The sequence below is a fragment of the Melopsittacus undulatus genome, chromosome 6 (genome assembly GCF_012275295.1).
Source record: "Melopsittacus undulatus isolate bMelUnd1 chromosome 6, bMelUnd1.mat.Z, whole genome shotgun sequence".
NCBI classification, from domain to species: domain Eukaryota; kingdom Metazoa; phylum Chordata; class Aves; order Psittaciformes; family Psittaculidae; genus Melopsittacus; species Melopsittacus undulatus.
Window position 1 is genome coordinate 70,130,076 of NC_047532.1, and position 14,515 is coordinate 70,144,590.

Consider the following 14,515-nt stretch of genomic DNA (forward strand, 5'->3'; position numbering starts at 1 on the left):
TTATTACTTTTAAGTCAGTCTATCAAGCAGGAATTGTCTCATTATAAACTCATATAATTTTTCCTATATCAAGGTTCCACTTATTCCCAAGAAGTGTCACAGGAGTTGTATTCCATTTGGGTAAATACAGAAAAAGGCAGCTCTAGCAACTTCTTTACAGTCGAGTGAAATAACCTTGTGCATCTATACAGCAAAGAAGTTGTACAATTTCGCTGAAAATGTAGTCTTGTGTCACAGCACCAGTCTTAAAGTCCATAATTACTCAGAGTTACCTGAAAGAGACTATTTGGTCAAACAATCAACATGATGAGAAGAGTGCTTTATTTTGTGCCACTAGTGGGTACTGTATCTCCGAAGAATCATGTCTGCCTCTAAGAGGTTTAATTACAGAGTCCAAGATGTGGAATTTCGTAATATTTGAGAAGGTTGAGTTTTTAGAAGAATCTTTATTTCAGATTTTGATTTTTACTTCATCAGTGCAGATACACAACACTCAGCTGGACACAGTCCTGCTCCAGCCAACTGTGCCCGAGTGCAGGGGCTAGACTACATCATCTCAAAAGGTCCCTTCCAACCTAAATGGTTCCGTGAAATTCCTTGCACTTAAGATCAAAGCTGAGCACTAGATTTTAAAATTAGCCTGTGTAAATTCATTGCTGTGCTTTCCTCATCATTTAGAGAGCCTCTGAAATGCATTATGAGTGTCTTTTTGCTTTATTTTAGCTATTAAGTTCTTGCTTATTTGTCCATGGCACAGAAGGTATACAATAAACTTGGGTTTATACAACAGTACCATTTCAAAATGCCTGTACTTGGGAAAGAAGCCCTATTTATTCATTATTTGACCCCAGGATTTCTCCCCAGCATCATTGCCTTTTCCCTTACCTGAGCAACATCTTCAAGTTTGTTCCATTTTAAAGAGAGCAGCAGTTTTGGCAATGATTGTGGAAAATTTTCACGACAGTCATATCGCAAAGTCCAAATAAGGTCCATTTCATTTTCACAGAGTTGAGATAAAGGATCTCTTTCCATTATTTCTTTTAGCACAACATAAAACTTTTTACCACCTCGACCCTAGAAAATGAGAAACATATAAAATAAATAATGCCTTGATATAGTCACTAGGATTTTTGTAGTTTAGCTCAAATACTAGAAATCCTATACCAGGAAGAACATCAGCTAAAACTCATGAAACACAGGGGAATGACTATGCCTCTCTTTCAGCTTTCTTTAAGCTATGAAGTACTGTAACCAGTAGGTCCAAAATTCAGTGTACAGAAATTTTTAGAGAAGTAACACAACTTTAAGGTTAATTGACACTAGATGGCAATATTTCTGTTTGCCTATTCTAACATGGAGAACTTTCATTTAGGATGCATGTACTTTCTCCTGTTTTTCAAGTGAGAAAATTTAAGAGATGTATGTATAAATCTGTCTTTTCCAGACATTAGTACTGATTCTGTAAATCAGTTTGTAGGAATGAGTCTTCACACTGGCTCAGCTAACATCTTCTGTCCCCAGCCATGGCTTTATGCGGACTGCAAGGGCAGAAATCAAAGCAGTATCAGCAATATCAACAGCAATAGCATTCCATAAATTAATGGGAGACAAAAGAAACCGCTGCTTCTGAGTGAGGAAGTAGTATTTGAAGGGAATAAATTAGTTTGAATACATACTTTGCAAAACAATACGGCAAGCTTAAAGTAACAAAGGCAGCTTTATCTTCACTAAGCTGAAGCAGTTTGTACATAATTTTAAGAGATAGGCCAAAGGTCTTTACATTCATGGAAAATAAAAGAAAAAAAGCAAAGTTCAGAAGAAATGGCAGCAGAAACAAACAGCTCTCATCACATAACATTTTGCACAGGTATCCCACCTGACAAAAAAACACATCTGCTGTACACAGAACTTAAGTTTACCTCCTTTAGAAATGATAAATGCCTGAGCCTTGCATTGTGCTAACGTGCTTTAAGTATTTTCATGTAAAAATACCACTTAGGTATAAATTCTTTAGCAGTGAACAGAAAAATCTAGTTGAAATGCAATGCTTGTTTGGTCTGCTTCTATATCAAAACAAACAGTCTTGACAATGAGGCGATTCTTGTGTCTAGAAATACTGAATCTTTTCATTTGAAGTTACAATCCTCTCAAGCTGGCATGCTGCTGTTGAGGATTTCCAAGTATTTGCCACTAAGATGCTTGCAGCAGCAATAAGTTTTCACTTTTCTTGAGGGTTTTAGGCACTTGGCATTGCAACTGACATGTATGTCAATTAACTACTCGATTCTTATATAAAATACAGTTGTTACTGTGGATCCAACTGTGCTTTAACCATTTTTAATTGCAATCTTCAGTATTGGGTCAAAACACCTTTGGATTCAGGTGATCTTTTTCCTCCCGGTAGGCCTATCCAATTCCTCAAAAAGAGGATATAAACATCATATTTAGGAACCAGCATCTTCCAGTTCAATGAGCGTTTTTAAAAGAGCTGATTTTGAAACATCATAACTGACAACACTGGGCAATTTTCCAGCAATATTTTATTCTACCTAGGAATGTTTTCCAGATTCAGATAGAATGTAAATCACAGCTGTGTGCCAAATCCATGGAGTATGTAAAGCAAGTGTGCTTCCTGTCAGAAAATAGCCAAGAAGTCCAAGATATATTGAAAAAAGGGGATATATACCTGAATGGTAAGACAATTCAAAGTGAATTACAGAAGAGCCAGCAGAACTGTCACCATTTGAGCAGTTAATGTATTTCTAAATTGAAGTAGAAGATAAAAACCAAAAAGCCCTAGAAAAGTAGTTTTTAACTAGTCTTTATAAGTGCTTACCGCCATTGCAGCATTGTCACTGCTCCTTGCAATCTCAGCTGCCTTTTCAAGTATCTGCAAAGACATGTTTTTAAATACATTAGATTTAAAACCAAATCTGACTGCACTGAGAAAGTAAATATTATAGAAATTAAGCAAATATTACAGAAATGAAGGAATATTTCACAGAATCACATGGAATCATTAGGGTTGGAAGGGACCTCTGGAGACCATCCAGTCCAAACCCCTGCCAAGGCAGGAGCACCCAGAGCAGGAATGCATCCAGGCGAATTGTCTCCAGAGAGGGAGACTCCACAACCTGCCTGGGCAGCCTGTTCAGTGCTCTGCTACTCTCAGTGTAAAAGCCACAATGCCTTAATGCTGGGTTTGACCCTTGCCTCCTTGTGCTTTTTAGAGTTAATCAGTTTGCAAATGAACTTCAAAAGTTTCTACAAGTCTAAGCTTTGTTCAACTGAACTACCAGCCCAAAGCATTGCTCCTGCACCAGACAACAGTTTTCTTCTCGATTATCTTTTACTCAGTCCTAAACAGCTGTCCAGTGCAAGTGGATTGATAGTAAGATCAAAAAGAATAATCCATTTTTGCACATTATGTTTCTTAAAATAAAGATCTGCCATCTGATTCTCTGTTTTCATGGCAGAAACGGGCAAAAAGACAAAATTAGAAGCAGCCACACAACAAGCAAGTCTCAGGTAGACAATTCTGAAAACCAGATTCTCAGCTGATGCAACTCAAGCAGCTACAGGGCTACTCCTGATTCAACAGGACCTTTGCCAAAACAATCTGTCAGAGACTGGGTTTCGTATTCTTTTTTTCAGTATTTAAAGTATATTTCAGTACAAAATTCATTATACCTGCAGAAATGGAATGCATTATCAAGGAGTTTAGGGCTCTGATTTTCCCACTGATACTGCAAAACAGTTTCTTAACCCCAGGGAACAGCAAGTAGCAAAAGTTACTAGAAAAAAAAAACATTTCCTCAAAGTTGAATGCTTCCAATGTGTTATTATCAGGTCTGTAATAGTATTCTGTGTTATTTCTCTATCTGATACTTAGGATTTCTCAGGATCAAGAAGGGGTTAAAAGCCACAAAATAACTAAACTCAGCAGCCAAACCAAAGTTACAAGGGATCAGAGAATCATAGAATGGTTTGGGTTGGAAAGGACCTTCAGATCATCTTGTTCCAATCCCCCTGTCATGGGCACGGATGCCTTACCCTAGACCATGTCACCCAAGGCTCTGTCCAACCTGGCCTCGAACACTACCAGAAATGGAGCATTTACCACTTCTTTGGGCAACTTGTTCTAATGAAGACCATCAGACACTACCTTAACATCAATACATCAGGTAACTTAACTAAGTCACAGAATCACAGAATCCCAAGGGTTGGAAGGGACCTCAAAAGATCATCTAGTCCAACCCCCCTGCAAGAGCAGGGTAACCTAGAGTACATCACACAGGAACTTGTCCAGGCGGGCCTTGAATATCTCCAACGTCAAACCTTTTGTCTGTATTCATCCCAGTATTTTAACACTGAAACTTGGCATTGCAGGTACAAATAAAAGGAAGAGAGCTAGAAGAACCATGCAATTACTTAAGAAACACACTTTTACAGAACAAGTCTGTAACATGCACCTAAAAACAATTTTTTTTCCTGTAGAAATTCAATATACATACTGCAATGAGCAAAAACTTGCAGCTTTACAAATGAACCAATAGCCAAACTAAATAAAATAGGTCCAGTATGAAGAGTCAACTGGCCAACTGTAAATAATAATGCAATTAGTACTGTTCTAGCTCTTAATGCATTTCCAACATTGTTTTAATACAAGAACAAGTACTGTGCCAACAAGGAGGAAAAAAACAAACAAAAAACCCCAAGCATCAAACCAAGAACCCTATTTTATTATTTAATTTCATTTCGATGAACTTTAAACCTAAAATGTCCCTTTGAGCAATTTTCTCTAGGTGGTTACTAATTTGCCCCAAAACAAAATTCAGACTAATGTATGTATGAGTTGAACCATTTTCATAATGCAACATTGGCTGTCTGTTCTAACACTTCTTTTATTTGTCTGGTCTTAGCTTTACTTTCTGGTTTGTGAACAACTTGCTCCTAGCATCCACACTACAGACATTACCATGTGTATTCCAAACATACATTTACTTTCTAGACATTCTTAGCCATAGCTGTAGAAAACTGCAAGGCAACTTCACTGAATTTAGTTGAAGAGCAGACCTTAAGAAATCTCTTTTTGTACAATATTAAGAGTCTGCTTAAAAGCATTTAGCTTATAGAGGAATAAGTATCCCAAAAAGTGGGAAAAATATGTTTATAGAATGCTATACAAAAAGCCTGAAGCCAGAGCACTGGCACTCTCACACAGGGCAAGTTTAAAACACTCTAGTAGGCTAACTAAAAGGCAGGAAGTGGGAACTGAGTGGAAAAGCCAGTGCTGAAAAGAAAGAAGAAATAGCTACTTATACAGAAGTATGACTGCTCTCTATGTCATACCTTACCTTATCAAAGGGAGGGTAATTAATAGGCTGTTTTGAATATTCTTGAAATCTAATGTGCAAAGCTGTTGCATTTTCAGTGTAAGGGTTAGTCTGGACAGTTCCCATTGGGTTCAACATTTCTTCAAGTTCATCTGAAACATCAGACAGAACAATTAATATTATAGGCCAGGCATGCATTCAAATTATAAAATCTGAGAGGCAAAAGATGCAGTAAGCAATTGCTTACTGTATATACAATGGACAGAAGCATGATTTCCTGCATAATACTTTTGAATACAATGCACTATATTTCCAGCATAAATGCCCCATAACTCCTATATTCACAAATGTTGGATTTATCACCCAATGAAAAACTGATTTTCTCTTTGCAAAGTAACTGTAGCAGTTAAGGGAAGGTGACATATCATTATACCAAACTAAATCCCAGTAAGATCTGCAGCTTCTGTAATTCAGTATACACACTGCCTCTGTATCATGTAGAATGAAAAAACAGTTTTAAGGCCGATTTCTTTCAGCACTACAGCCAAGTTGATATAGGTTTTCTCAGGATGGAATGAAAACATGGGGTTTCAGACATTCTCACTAATCAATCTGATCTGTCAGGGCAGCAAGACTTAAAACATTCTAATCCACATTTTTTGCAACACAAATATCGTCACATACAATATAGCTTATCTATTTAGTTTATGGTGCTTAGCACAGGGAGGCAGATGAAACAAACTGCATTTAAGAATAAGTAACACTAAATATAAACATGAAATTATTTTCATGTGATTTTCACTCCATAATTTAGAAAATACTTTTACAACAGTAATTCCAAGCCGACTCTTGCCCTCCTCTTTGCTGATACACAATACTTTCAGGAAAGAGATTAGATATTACATATTTATCCACATTAAAAAAAACCACAAGCAGTAAAAAGATTATGACAGGAGAATTGGATAAGCATACAGTAAATACTGTACTATTTGATACTACACAGCTTGATTCTCACAAGTACTTAAAATACAAATATTAAACCTTACCAGGAAATGATGACCAGCTGTGCAGTACCTGTTCTCCATTCTTTAACTGCCCTTTATAATCAAACACCATGGTATTTACCCAGGCTACAGGATAATGCTGTGAAAGGAAAAAATTGTTACGTGGAACAATGCCAATGAACATTACTATGCAGCAAGCACTACAGTATAGGCAAAACAGAGCTGGGCTTTTTAAATAGCAATATCTTTCAGAAAAGCAGTTAAACACATTCATCGTTCTCAGTATATACTCCAGTACTACTGAGTGCTACTCAGACTTCATTTTAAGGGTACAGAAACATGCATTTCCCTGAATGTGAGCCTAGATGCTAATTTGTCCATCTTTCCTCAGGCAGAACTCACCTAGAGTTCAGAACAAAACTGACCTTTTGAAATACAACTATTTAAACAACCATATGCCAACTGGCTTACAACAAAAATGGTCATGCCTTCATCAGTGTATGACAAGCATGAGAAGTTTGTTTTTGTACTAACCGCAGAATCCCAGACTGGTTTGGGTCGGAAGGGACCTTAAAGCCCAGCCAGCCCCATCCCCCTGCCAAAGGCAGGGACACCTTCCACTAGAGCAGGTTGCTCCAAGCCCCGTCCAACCTGACCTTGAACACTGCCAGGGATGGGGCAGCCACAGCTTCCCTGGGCACCCTGTGCCAGTGCCTCAGCACCCTCACATGGAAGAATTTGTTTCCTAATAGTAAAGCCCTTATTATTAAAAATACATCAAAAATTGTTATAAAATTAGATTTAACTATATGTATTTAAAATATAAAAATATTTGTAAAACTAAGTTTAAAGATACTTATACTATAAACATTATTATTAGAAAATTCAAATATATTTATTTTAAATTAAAAATAATAATTATGATGTGCAATTCTTATTACATAATCTCTTTGTCCATTGGGTTGCGGGTTTCTTTTCCCTCCATTTTGCAGTCTAACACTAAAGTAAAGCAATGAAAGATTTCTGAACAGTCATTTCAATATAACCCAGAGTTACACTCAAGAAAACAAGAAGAAATGATTACCACTTTTCCTGCTTTCCTTATGGTTTGGTACTTAGAAGTATTCATTGCCTTGGTTGACTTTTTTGTTTTCACCTTATCCATCACAGCATAAACTGCAAAGCAGAGCCTTGCCATTCTTGGAAGATCGCAGACATTTATTTCAAACTCCAGTACTTCATTCCAAACATGGTCACTCCTCCCAGATATTTCTGGGCTTACAATAGTTTTACAAAGGAGCTCTGTACCATGGAAAAGACCAGCCCTAACATGAACCTGCAATAAAGAAATGAGACATTTTAAACTTGCCACAGAACCTATAGAATTCTGCATAGAATATTATACAGAACATACATATGTGCATTTCATCAATATTTCTGTCTTAAAAGAAATACTAATTTTGATGTTTTAAAGTAAACCGTATAATCACAGATTCACAGAATAGTTAGGGTTGGAAAGGACATTAAGATCATGTAGTTCCAAGCCCCCTGTCAGGGGCAGGGACACTTCACACCAGATCATGTCACCCAAGGCTTTGTCCAACCTGGCCTTGAACACTGCCAAGGATGGAGCATTTACCACTTCTTTGGGTAATCCATTCCAGTGCCTCACCACCCTCACAGTAAAGAACTTACTCCTTGTATCCAATCTAAACTTCCCCCATTTCAGTTTAAACCCATAATGCTTGAAAACACATTGGTTTTACTTTGCTATTCATGTCCCTAGACAAATCAAAATATATTTGTTTAAATAATGCTGGCTACCAATTTTTTCAGTACTGTATTACTCATATTACTACACAACAAATAATAACAACACATTTGTAGTAATAAATACAATATATGGATACACAAATGCTTCTAACAACATACCTAACACAGAAGGAAATTGTAGGAAGCAAAATATTAAGCAGAATAGAAAAGACTAATTCAAACCTCCAGGTAACACCTACTTGTGCTTCAAAGTGAGAAAAGGTTGGGAGTTTTCAGTCAGAGAAAAAAAATATCATTTTTTTACTTAAACTGCTTATTGAAACATATAGAGGGAACACTGCTGACCCAAACATCAGACATCACCTGTAATAGTAATAACAACATGCATAATTGCCAGAAATTTTGTTTTGTCTTTAGTACCCAGAAAGCAGCAAAATCAGCTAGCTTGACTGATAAAAATATGGAACGGGAAAGGAGAAGGGCAAGAAAAGAAGAAGCTGGAGTTACTAGCCCTGAAATTACACCCATTCCAGGCCAACGCTAAGATGTGGATCATTTCTGCATTTGTGTTCAACAAACACATGTACACAGGAAACTGTGTGTTTTCAAGTATCCATATTCTTTGACAGTTTCAATGGGAATAACAGGTCTTTATTTCTGTTGCCTGCACAAACAAGAAAGAGAAATACATCAGCATCTTCCAGGTGATCTTCCAAAGTATCAGGGATTTTGGGTGAGGAAAAAACTTCCAAAGAAATTAAAAAGCCCCAAAGAAAAGACTTGAGGGAAATAATTTTCCAAGGGAAGGTTGTTCCAAAAAGGTACTTGCAGACAGCTCTTGAGCCTGAAAATACTATGGCATATGTAATATGCTTTGAGTTTGAAATTCAGAAAAGGTTTCTCACAGCTAAAGACTGAAATACAAAATCTTTGTATTTGGAGTAGGAAAGCTGTAGTACAGTTATTGCTCTTCCCATAAATACCACAGTTTTCCTGATGTAGGTGTTACTGTAATAGTGGAGATGGTGAGGCACTGGAACAGGTTGCCCAAGGAAGTGGTGAATGCTCCATCCCTGGCAGTGTTCAAGGCCAGGTTGGATGAAGCCCTGGGTGACATGGCTTAGTTTGAGGTGTCCCTGTCTATGGCAGGGGGGTTGGAACTTGATGATCTTAAGGTCCTTTCCAGCCCTAACTATTCTATGATTCTATGATTCTAAATCTAAATGTATACAGATTACACATGTATGTGCATGCCTATATGTAACAATACGCACATACAATAAAAATTCTTCTTCATTATATTTACCGTGGGTTTTCTTATTTCTCTGTAATTAAAGATTGCAGCCATATATTCCTCAAAAACAAAATACTGTGGCTGTTGTCAGAGAACAGATTAAAATTGGTTGGTTCACAACCTTCTTCAAACAACTCACCAGATGGTCCTTTATTAATTCATTTGGAGATTTATTATTCATTCAACTGAATTTATTATCAAGTACTTTTGCTGACTTAAAGACATCTTAGGGAAATATAATTACATCTAATATATGCTTTTGCTTTAACACCAGCAACAGTAAATGTTCTGAAATTAGCCTGTTTGGGGGGGAGGTGGGAGTTGTTGGTTTTTAACCAGGGGTTTAAGTTCATATTTGCATCATTTTGAATATCATTCTTAGCTATTCTCTGATATAACTTTACATGCCACCACACTTCCCCAGCTTTTTTTTACCTTATTAAGAGCATATGTGATCAAGTAAAAGATACTCAACCCAGCTCCCATTAGTGGAGTGCTATCCATTTGACACCTGTTTTGTTTCCCACTACAAACACTGCGTTTGTAAACCCTGTTGGTAGTTTCAGCAAAAATGGATGAATATTGGCTTGATCCAAAGCACAATGAAACTTAAACAACAACGGCAGTGAATTAAACAGACTTAGAACCACAACTAGGAAACAAATACGATTTCAATAGAGACAATTCCAAAACAGTGTAGACACAATGCAGGGAAACATGCACAAGCTTGCAAAGTTAATACATGCACTCTTGTTCTTGGGTAACTACAGGACTATAACGTTTTCAAGATTAAAAAGCATTCAGAATACTAAATAACATTCAGGCAAGTGTCCACAGGCACCGATACCAAACATTGTCATTGTTCCTGTTTCTTCTCAAGCTTTTCAAGTGTATTTTCTTTTTCCTCTAAAAGCATACTGAGAGTAACCAAGACTTAATTTTTCTAAGCATGACACCCCACCCTCAAAATAAAATCCAGTAGCTACATTGCTTCTGGAATCCACCTTCTCTTTTCCTTTCCATTTTCTTTTAAAAGCTGTAAGAGCCTACAGAACATAGGATCAAGATGGTTTGGACAAATATAAGGAAAACATCTGTTTTTGCAGACATCCATTTCCATAGCCAAAGTGTCTCTGGTAGTAAAATTGTAACTATGGCTCATTTAGCTATGTAGTAAAACATAGTACTGCTAATATACAAAGAGGTTATAACAACAGTTTTGAAGGAAAAAGAATCCACAGAGTATTCCAAATAAACTATCAGAACAGCAACTTCAATGGCTTTTTTAATTTCTTCCCAATCTACATGACTGACTATGTAATTTACTGATAGCCAAGCAAAGGAAAGGAAATCAGCCTTGTTCTACCTCACAGGCAAGTGTCTTGTAAGGTCTAAAAGTAGTTGTGCAATAAATTCCCACATGATAACAGCCTCTGGTCTGTAAACCAGTCAGAAGCCCAGCCGTGTGCATTTTTACAGGAAGAGATATTGCAGCTTTTTGTAGTCAGCATGTCTAGAAAATAGAAGACAGATTGTACAGAAGCACACAGTCTGTGCTTGCACACACATAGACTGTGTTCCGGACTACAAAAGTACCTTAAGTTCCATTGAAAAATGTGTAGTGTTTCATCTGTTTCTGTCTGCCAAATATTTATGACAGTTTAGTTTGAACAAGCTTATTTCATACCAATGTCAGTACTTTATACATACCATCTTAAAAAAGTACCATGTGAACGTTTATGTCATATTGCCCCTGATTATTGACAATGTTCTAATGCATGTAGCAAGGTATTGCTTTATTTAGACAATAAAGCAAGATTTTTAATACTACTACTGATATAACTAGGAATAACTAAAAATGCTTTTGCTAAATTGAAACCTGTATGACAAAGTTCAATAAACATTGAAAATCGTTTAAATGATGGACAATATCTTCTGTCACTTGCCATAATTACTTACTTTGGCATTTTCTTCTGTATTTAGTTTATTGCCCTTTAACAGAGTAATCTTGAAAGGGTTGGAAATATCCCATACACTCTGCGAAATAAAACAAAGATATAAGTTCATTTTTAATCCATGTAACATATTAAGACCTACTTTATAAGCTAAACGTGTTAAGAAAAAGTCATAAATACATATAAAGAGATATTTTTAAAAACATAAAGTTGAAATTTTCAAAAAATAAATTGGTTATCATGATCACAAGAGTACACAAAGGTGCCTTAAAGAGGAAAAAAGTTAGGAAAAACCACTCAGCTGAAGTGGGTGGAATGAGTACCACCTACTGACAATTCACAATAATACTTCAAATTTACTGTTCATTCTGAATATATACAGTGCGTAACAGAGCAAAGTCTGTTCGTGTTTCTTAGAATGACAGTATGTAGGTTGTATCTGTGCTCTAAGGGCATTAGGTTTAGCAATAAAGAAAGCACCATTTTAAAAGTAAAGATGGATATATAATATTCCCCAAAGTTGCCATCATTGAATTCGCAACATCATACAAGATATCTGGGCTGATACAAGAGATCACAAACCACTATGGCCCAAGCTAGTGGAGCCTACACACTGCACAGAAGCTCGAGAATCCGGATCCTCTGCAATAACTCCTGCAGAACTACCCACTCTTCTAGGTTGTGATTTAAAGGAGAATCAATAGCAATGGAGATGGTGAGAGGAAGAGGAGGGTGGATGAGGCGAGGAAAGAAAACAAGTTTCCAAAAAGCCTCAAGGTCTGTTATTTCTGATGTAAACGTTCTTGCAAGGAACAGGAGGCTCCAAGTAGACCCTAGGTGACCTACGCTGGAAACCAGCAGTAGTAGCACAAATCCCAGGCACTGTTATTCATATTCCACAAGTTTGTTTGGGTATTAGACATTCTCCACATCAACTTACAGTTGTTGTTCTTGTTTTTTTTGGTGGCAGAGGAAGAGGAAGGTTGGATGATTTTCGGTTTATGGCAGCTTCTATAGCAATCATCTCCTGCTCACACATCTTCTTTATAGTGCAACACTCAACTAGAGTCAGCTGAGGATGAGTCCTGTTCATCACACAGTGGCGTATATACTAAAACCCCATGGAAAACAGTTGTTATCAGCTAGCAGACTACTTCTGAACCAACTTTCAAATCAAAGAAACAAATAATATATTACAAAGACACAAAGGAAACGGTGCACATGTATTTTACGATGGAAGAGAGCTGCAGACATGAGGATGAAGTCTGTTACTGTTCAGCACAGCTGAGCATCAAGTAGCACAGGAAGCAATGTTGAATTTTGATCAAGGCACCAAAGAACTGTTGTGGTAAGTTCAAAGAGCTTTACATACCTGAAACTGAATTAATGGGTGATCACCAAAAACATATTCTAGCCTTCCACTAACTTGCAGCACATAGTCAGCAGGATCAACTTCCTCATCTTCTTTTCCATGGATAGTCAAACGTTTTCGGATTGCCAGCTCATTCAGCTTGATGGGATTCATGTTAGGAGACACCTGAAAACTAAATACATCCTAAGAAAACACAAACAGGAATACCAATTACCAAGCTTGTCATAGTCAGATGTACAAGACTTAAATTGTAGCATACACAATAAAACAGGCAGAATACTTAACTGTTAAAAGCAGACTATTTTTAACACTTCAAGCTGCAAAATGGTCAATTCACAAACTTTTATAGTATGAGAAATGTTTTAAGAACACAGAACTTCACCTAATTGATACAGCAGCAATTCAAAAACTTCCAGGTTATTGACCTGGAAGCTTATATTTTAGAATGTGAATGAGGTAGATTATAAATTATGCATACATTTCAAGCTATGTAGCAGTGCTGTGTGTGGTTTTATTTCTTTCAGGCCAGAAAGTAGTCTTAGTGCAATAACACTTCAAATAACAATTTGCTTCTGCAATAAAGCAGAAGAAAATGTTAATGTGACTTAAGTACAAACCCACCAACTTATTTGGAAGAGTGCAGAAAAGAGGGGAAGCTGCCAATACCCGCAGCATTCTGAATACAACATGGAAACCTTTCCAAAGAACACTTTTAATCTAACTTTTTGGGGGCTATCTACTTACTGGCAAAGTATCTCTGATTCTGATGCATTCTAGAAAGGTAAGAAATTACCTCATTTTTTACATTTAAAAAAGAAAAAAGATTAAATTTCCTTATGTAAAAGGTCATCTGTGATACCTTTCATCTCCCTTTAACTTACTACTTTACACTCTGCACACACGTATTAGCAAAGGTTGATTTTGGGAGTCTTTTGTTTTGATTTTTTATTTATTTACCAATACGTGATGTATCATCTGGTTCAGTCTTTTGACCTGTGCTTTACTTATATAGAAGTTTACTGGTAAGAAGCCAAGCTGCCCTAATGAATATATCTAACTCTGTAAAGTAAAGCAGAATTAGTTCATTTTTTTTCTCAGTTTCTGTATGGTTCGTAAGAGCTTCCCCCTGTCAGAAAGCTGCCAAACAGTGAAGGGTTTTTTCTATCAAAACTGGTAACAGGTATACAGGGAATGACACTTTTTCTTCCCAGGAAGCTGGTGCTTTGTAACAGCTGCCTTACTTCCAAGTTGTAGGTCTTTAAATGCACATCACAGCAATGGGGATGAGTCTCTCCCTTTGCTGCACAGACAATTAGGTAGCTTTTACAGCCCCCATGCATATTCTAGACAAAAAGGATTTCAGTAGTCCTTTCTCTCAGTCTTACAGAATTCCTACTGAAAGGACACAACAGTCCCCACACCTTCCCATTTAATCCTCCTGGGATGATTCTAGTATTCAGGGCAAGTAGTAAAGTCTGGAAGAGTTTACTATACTAAAAAGAAGCTCAGATTTGAACTGTTAACAGCTTTGAAGGTCAGAACTGGCAGCAGAAACATTCAAAACATCTGAAATGTCAGCAGCCTCAGCTATTACAGTGGCATGCAAATACATTCTGCACCAGCAGGAACTTTTGAACTGCTTTTGTACTGTTACCATACGCACATATATACAACATTTTAATCAAAAGCTAACAAACACACAGAAATTCTCTCTCCTGGACAACTACAAGTCCTCTAAGCTAAAAGGACTGGAAAAGGTGTTGTCATAAACCCACCTATGC

General features: G+C 36.9%; 1 protein-coding gene across 1 annotated transcript in view; it reads right to left on the reverse strand.

The window, feature by feature from the left end:
• Positions 1 to 14,515, reverse strand: part of PIK3CB (phosphatidylinositol-4,5-bisphosphate 3-kinase catalytic subunit beta) — an 82,015-nt gene that overhangs the window by 24,399 nt on the left and 43,101 nt on the right. The window contains exons 6-13 of the mRNA XM_034064037.1: positions 12,735 to 12,917; positions 12,303 to 12,473; positions 11,367 to 11,444; positions 7,425 to 7,676; positions 6,383 to 6,479; positions 5,358 to 5,488; positions 2,837 to 2,890; positions 886 to 1,074 (exon numbers count right to left, since the gene is read on the reverse strand). Of these exons, the coding sequence (XP_033919928.1) occupies positions 886 to 1,074; positions 2,837 to 2,890; positions 5,358 to 5,488; positions 6,383 to 6,479; positions 7,425 to 7,676; positions 11,367 to 11,444; positions 12,303 to 12,473; positions 12,735 to 12,917 (1,155 nt within the window). The remainder of the gene's footprint in view (positions 1 to 885; positions 1,075 to 2,836; positions 2,891 to 5,357; positions 5,489 to 6,382; positions 6,480 to 7,424; positions 7,677 to 11,366; positions 11,445 to 12,302; positions 12,474 to 12,734; positions 12,918 to 14,515) is intronic.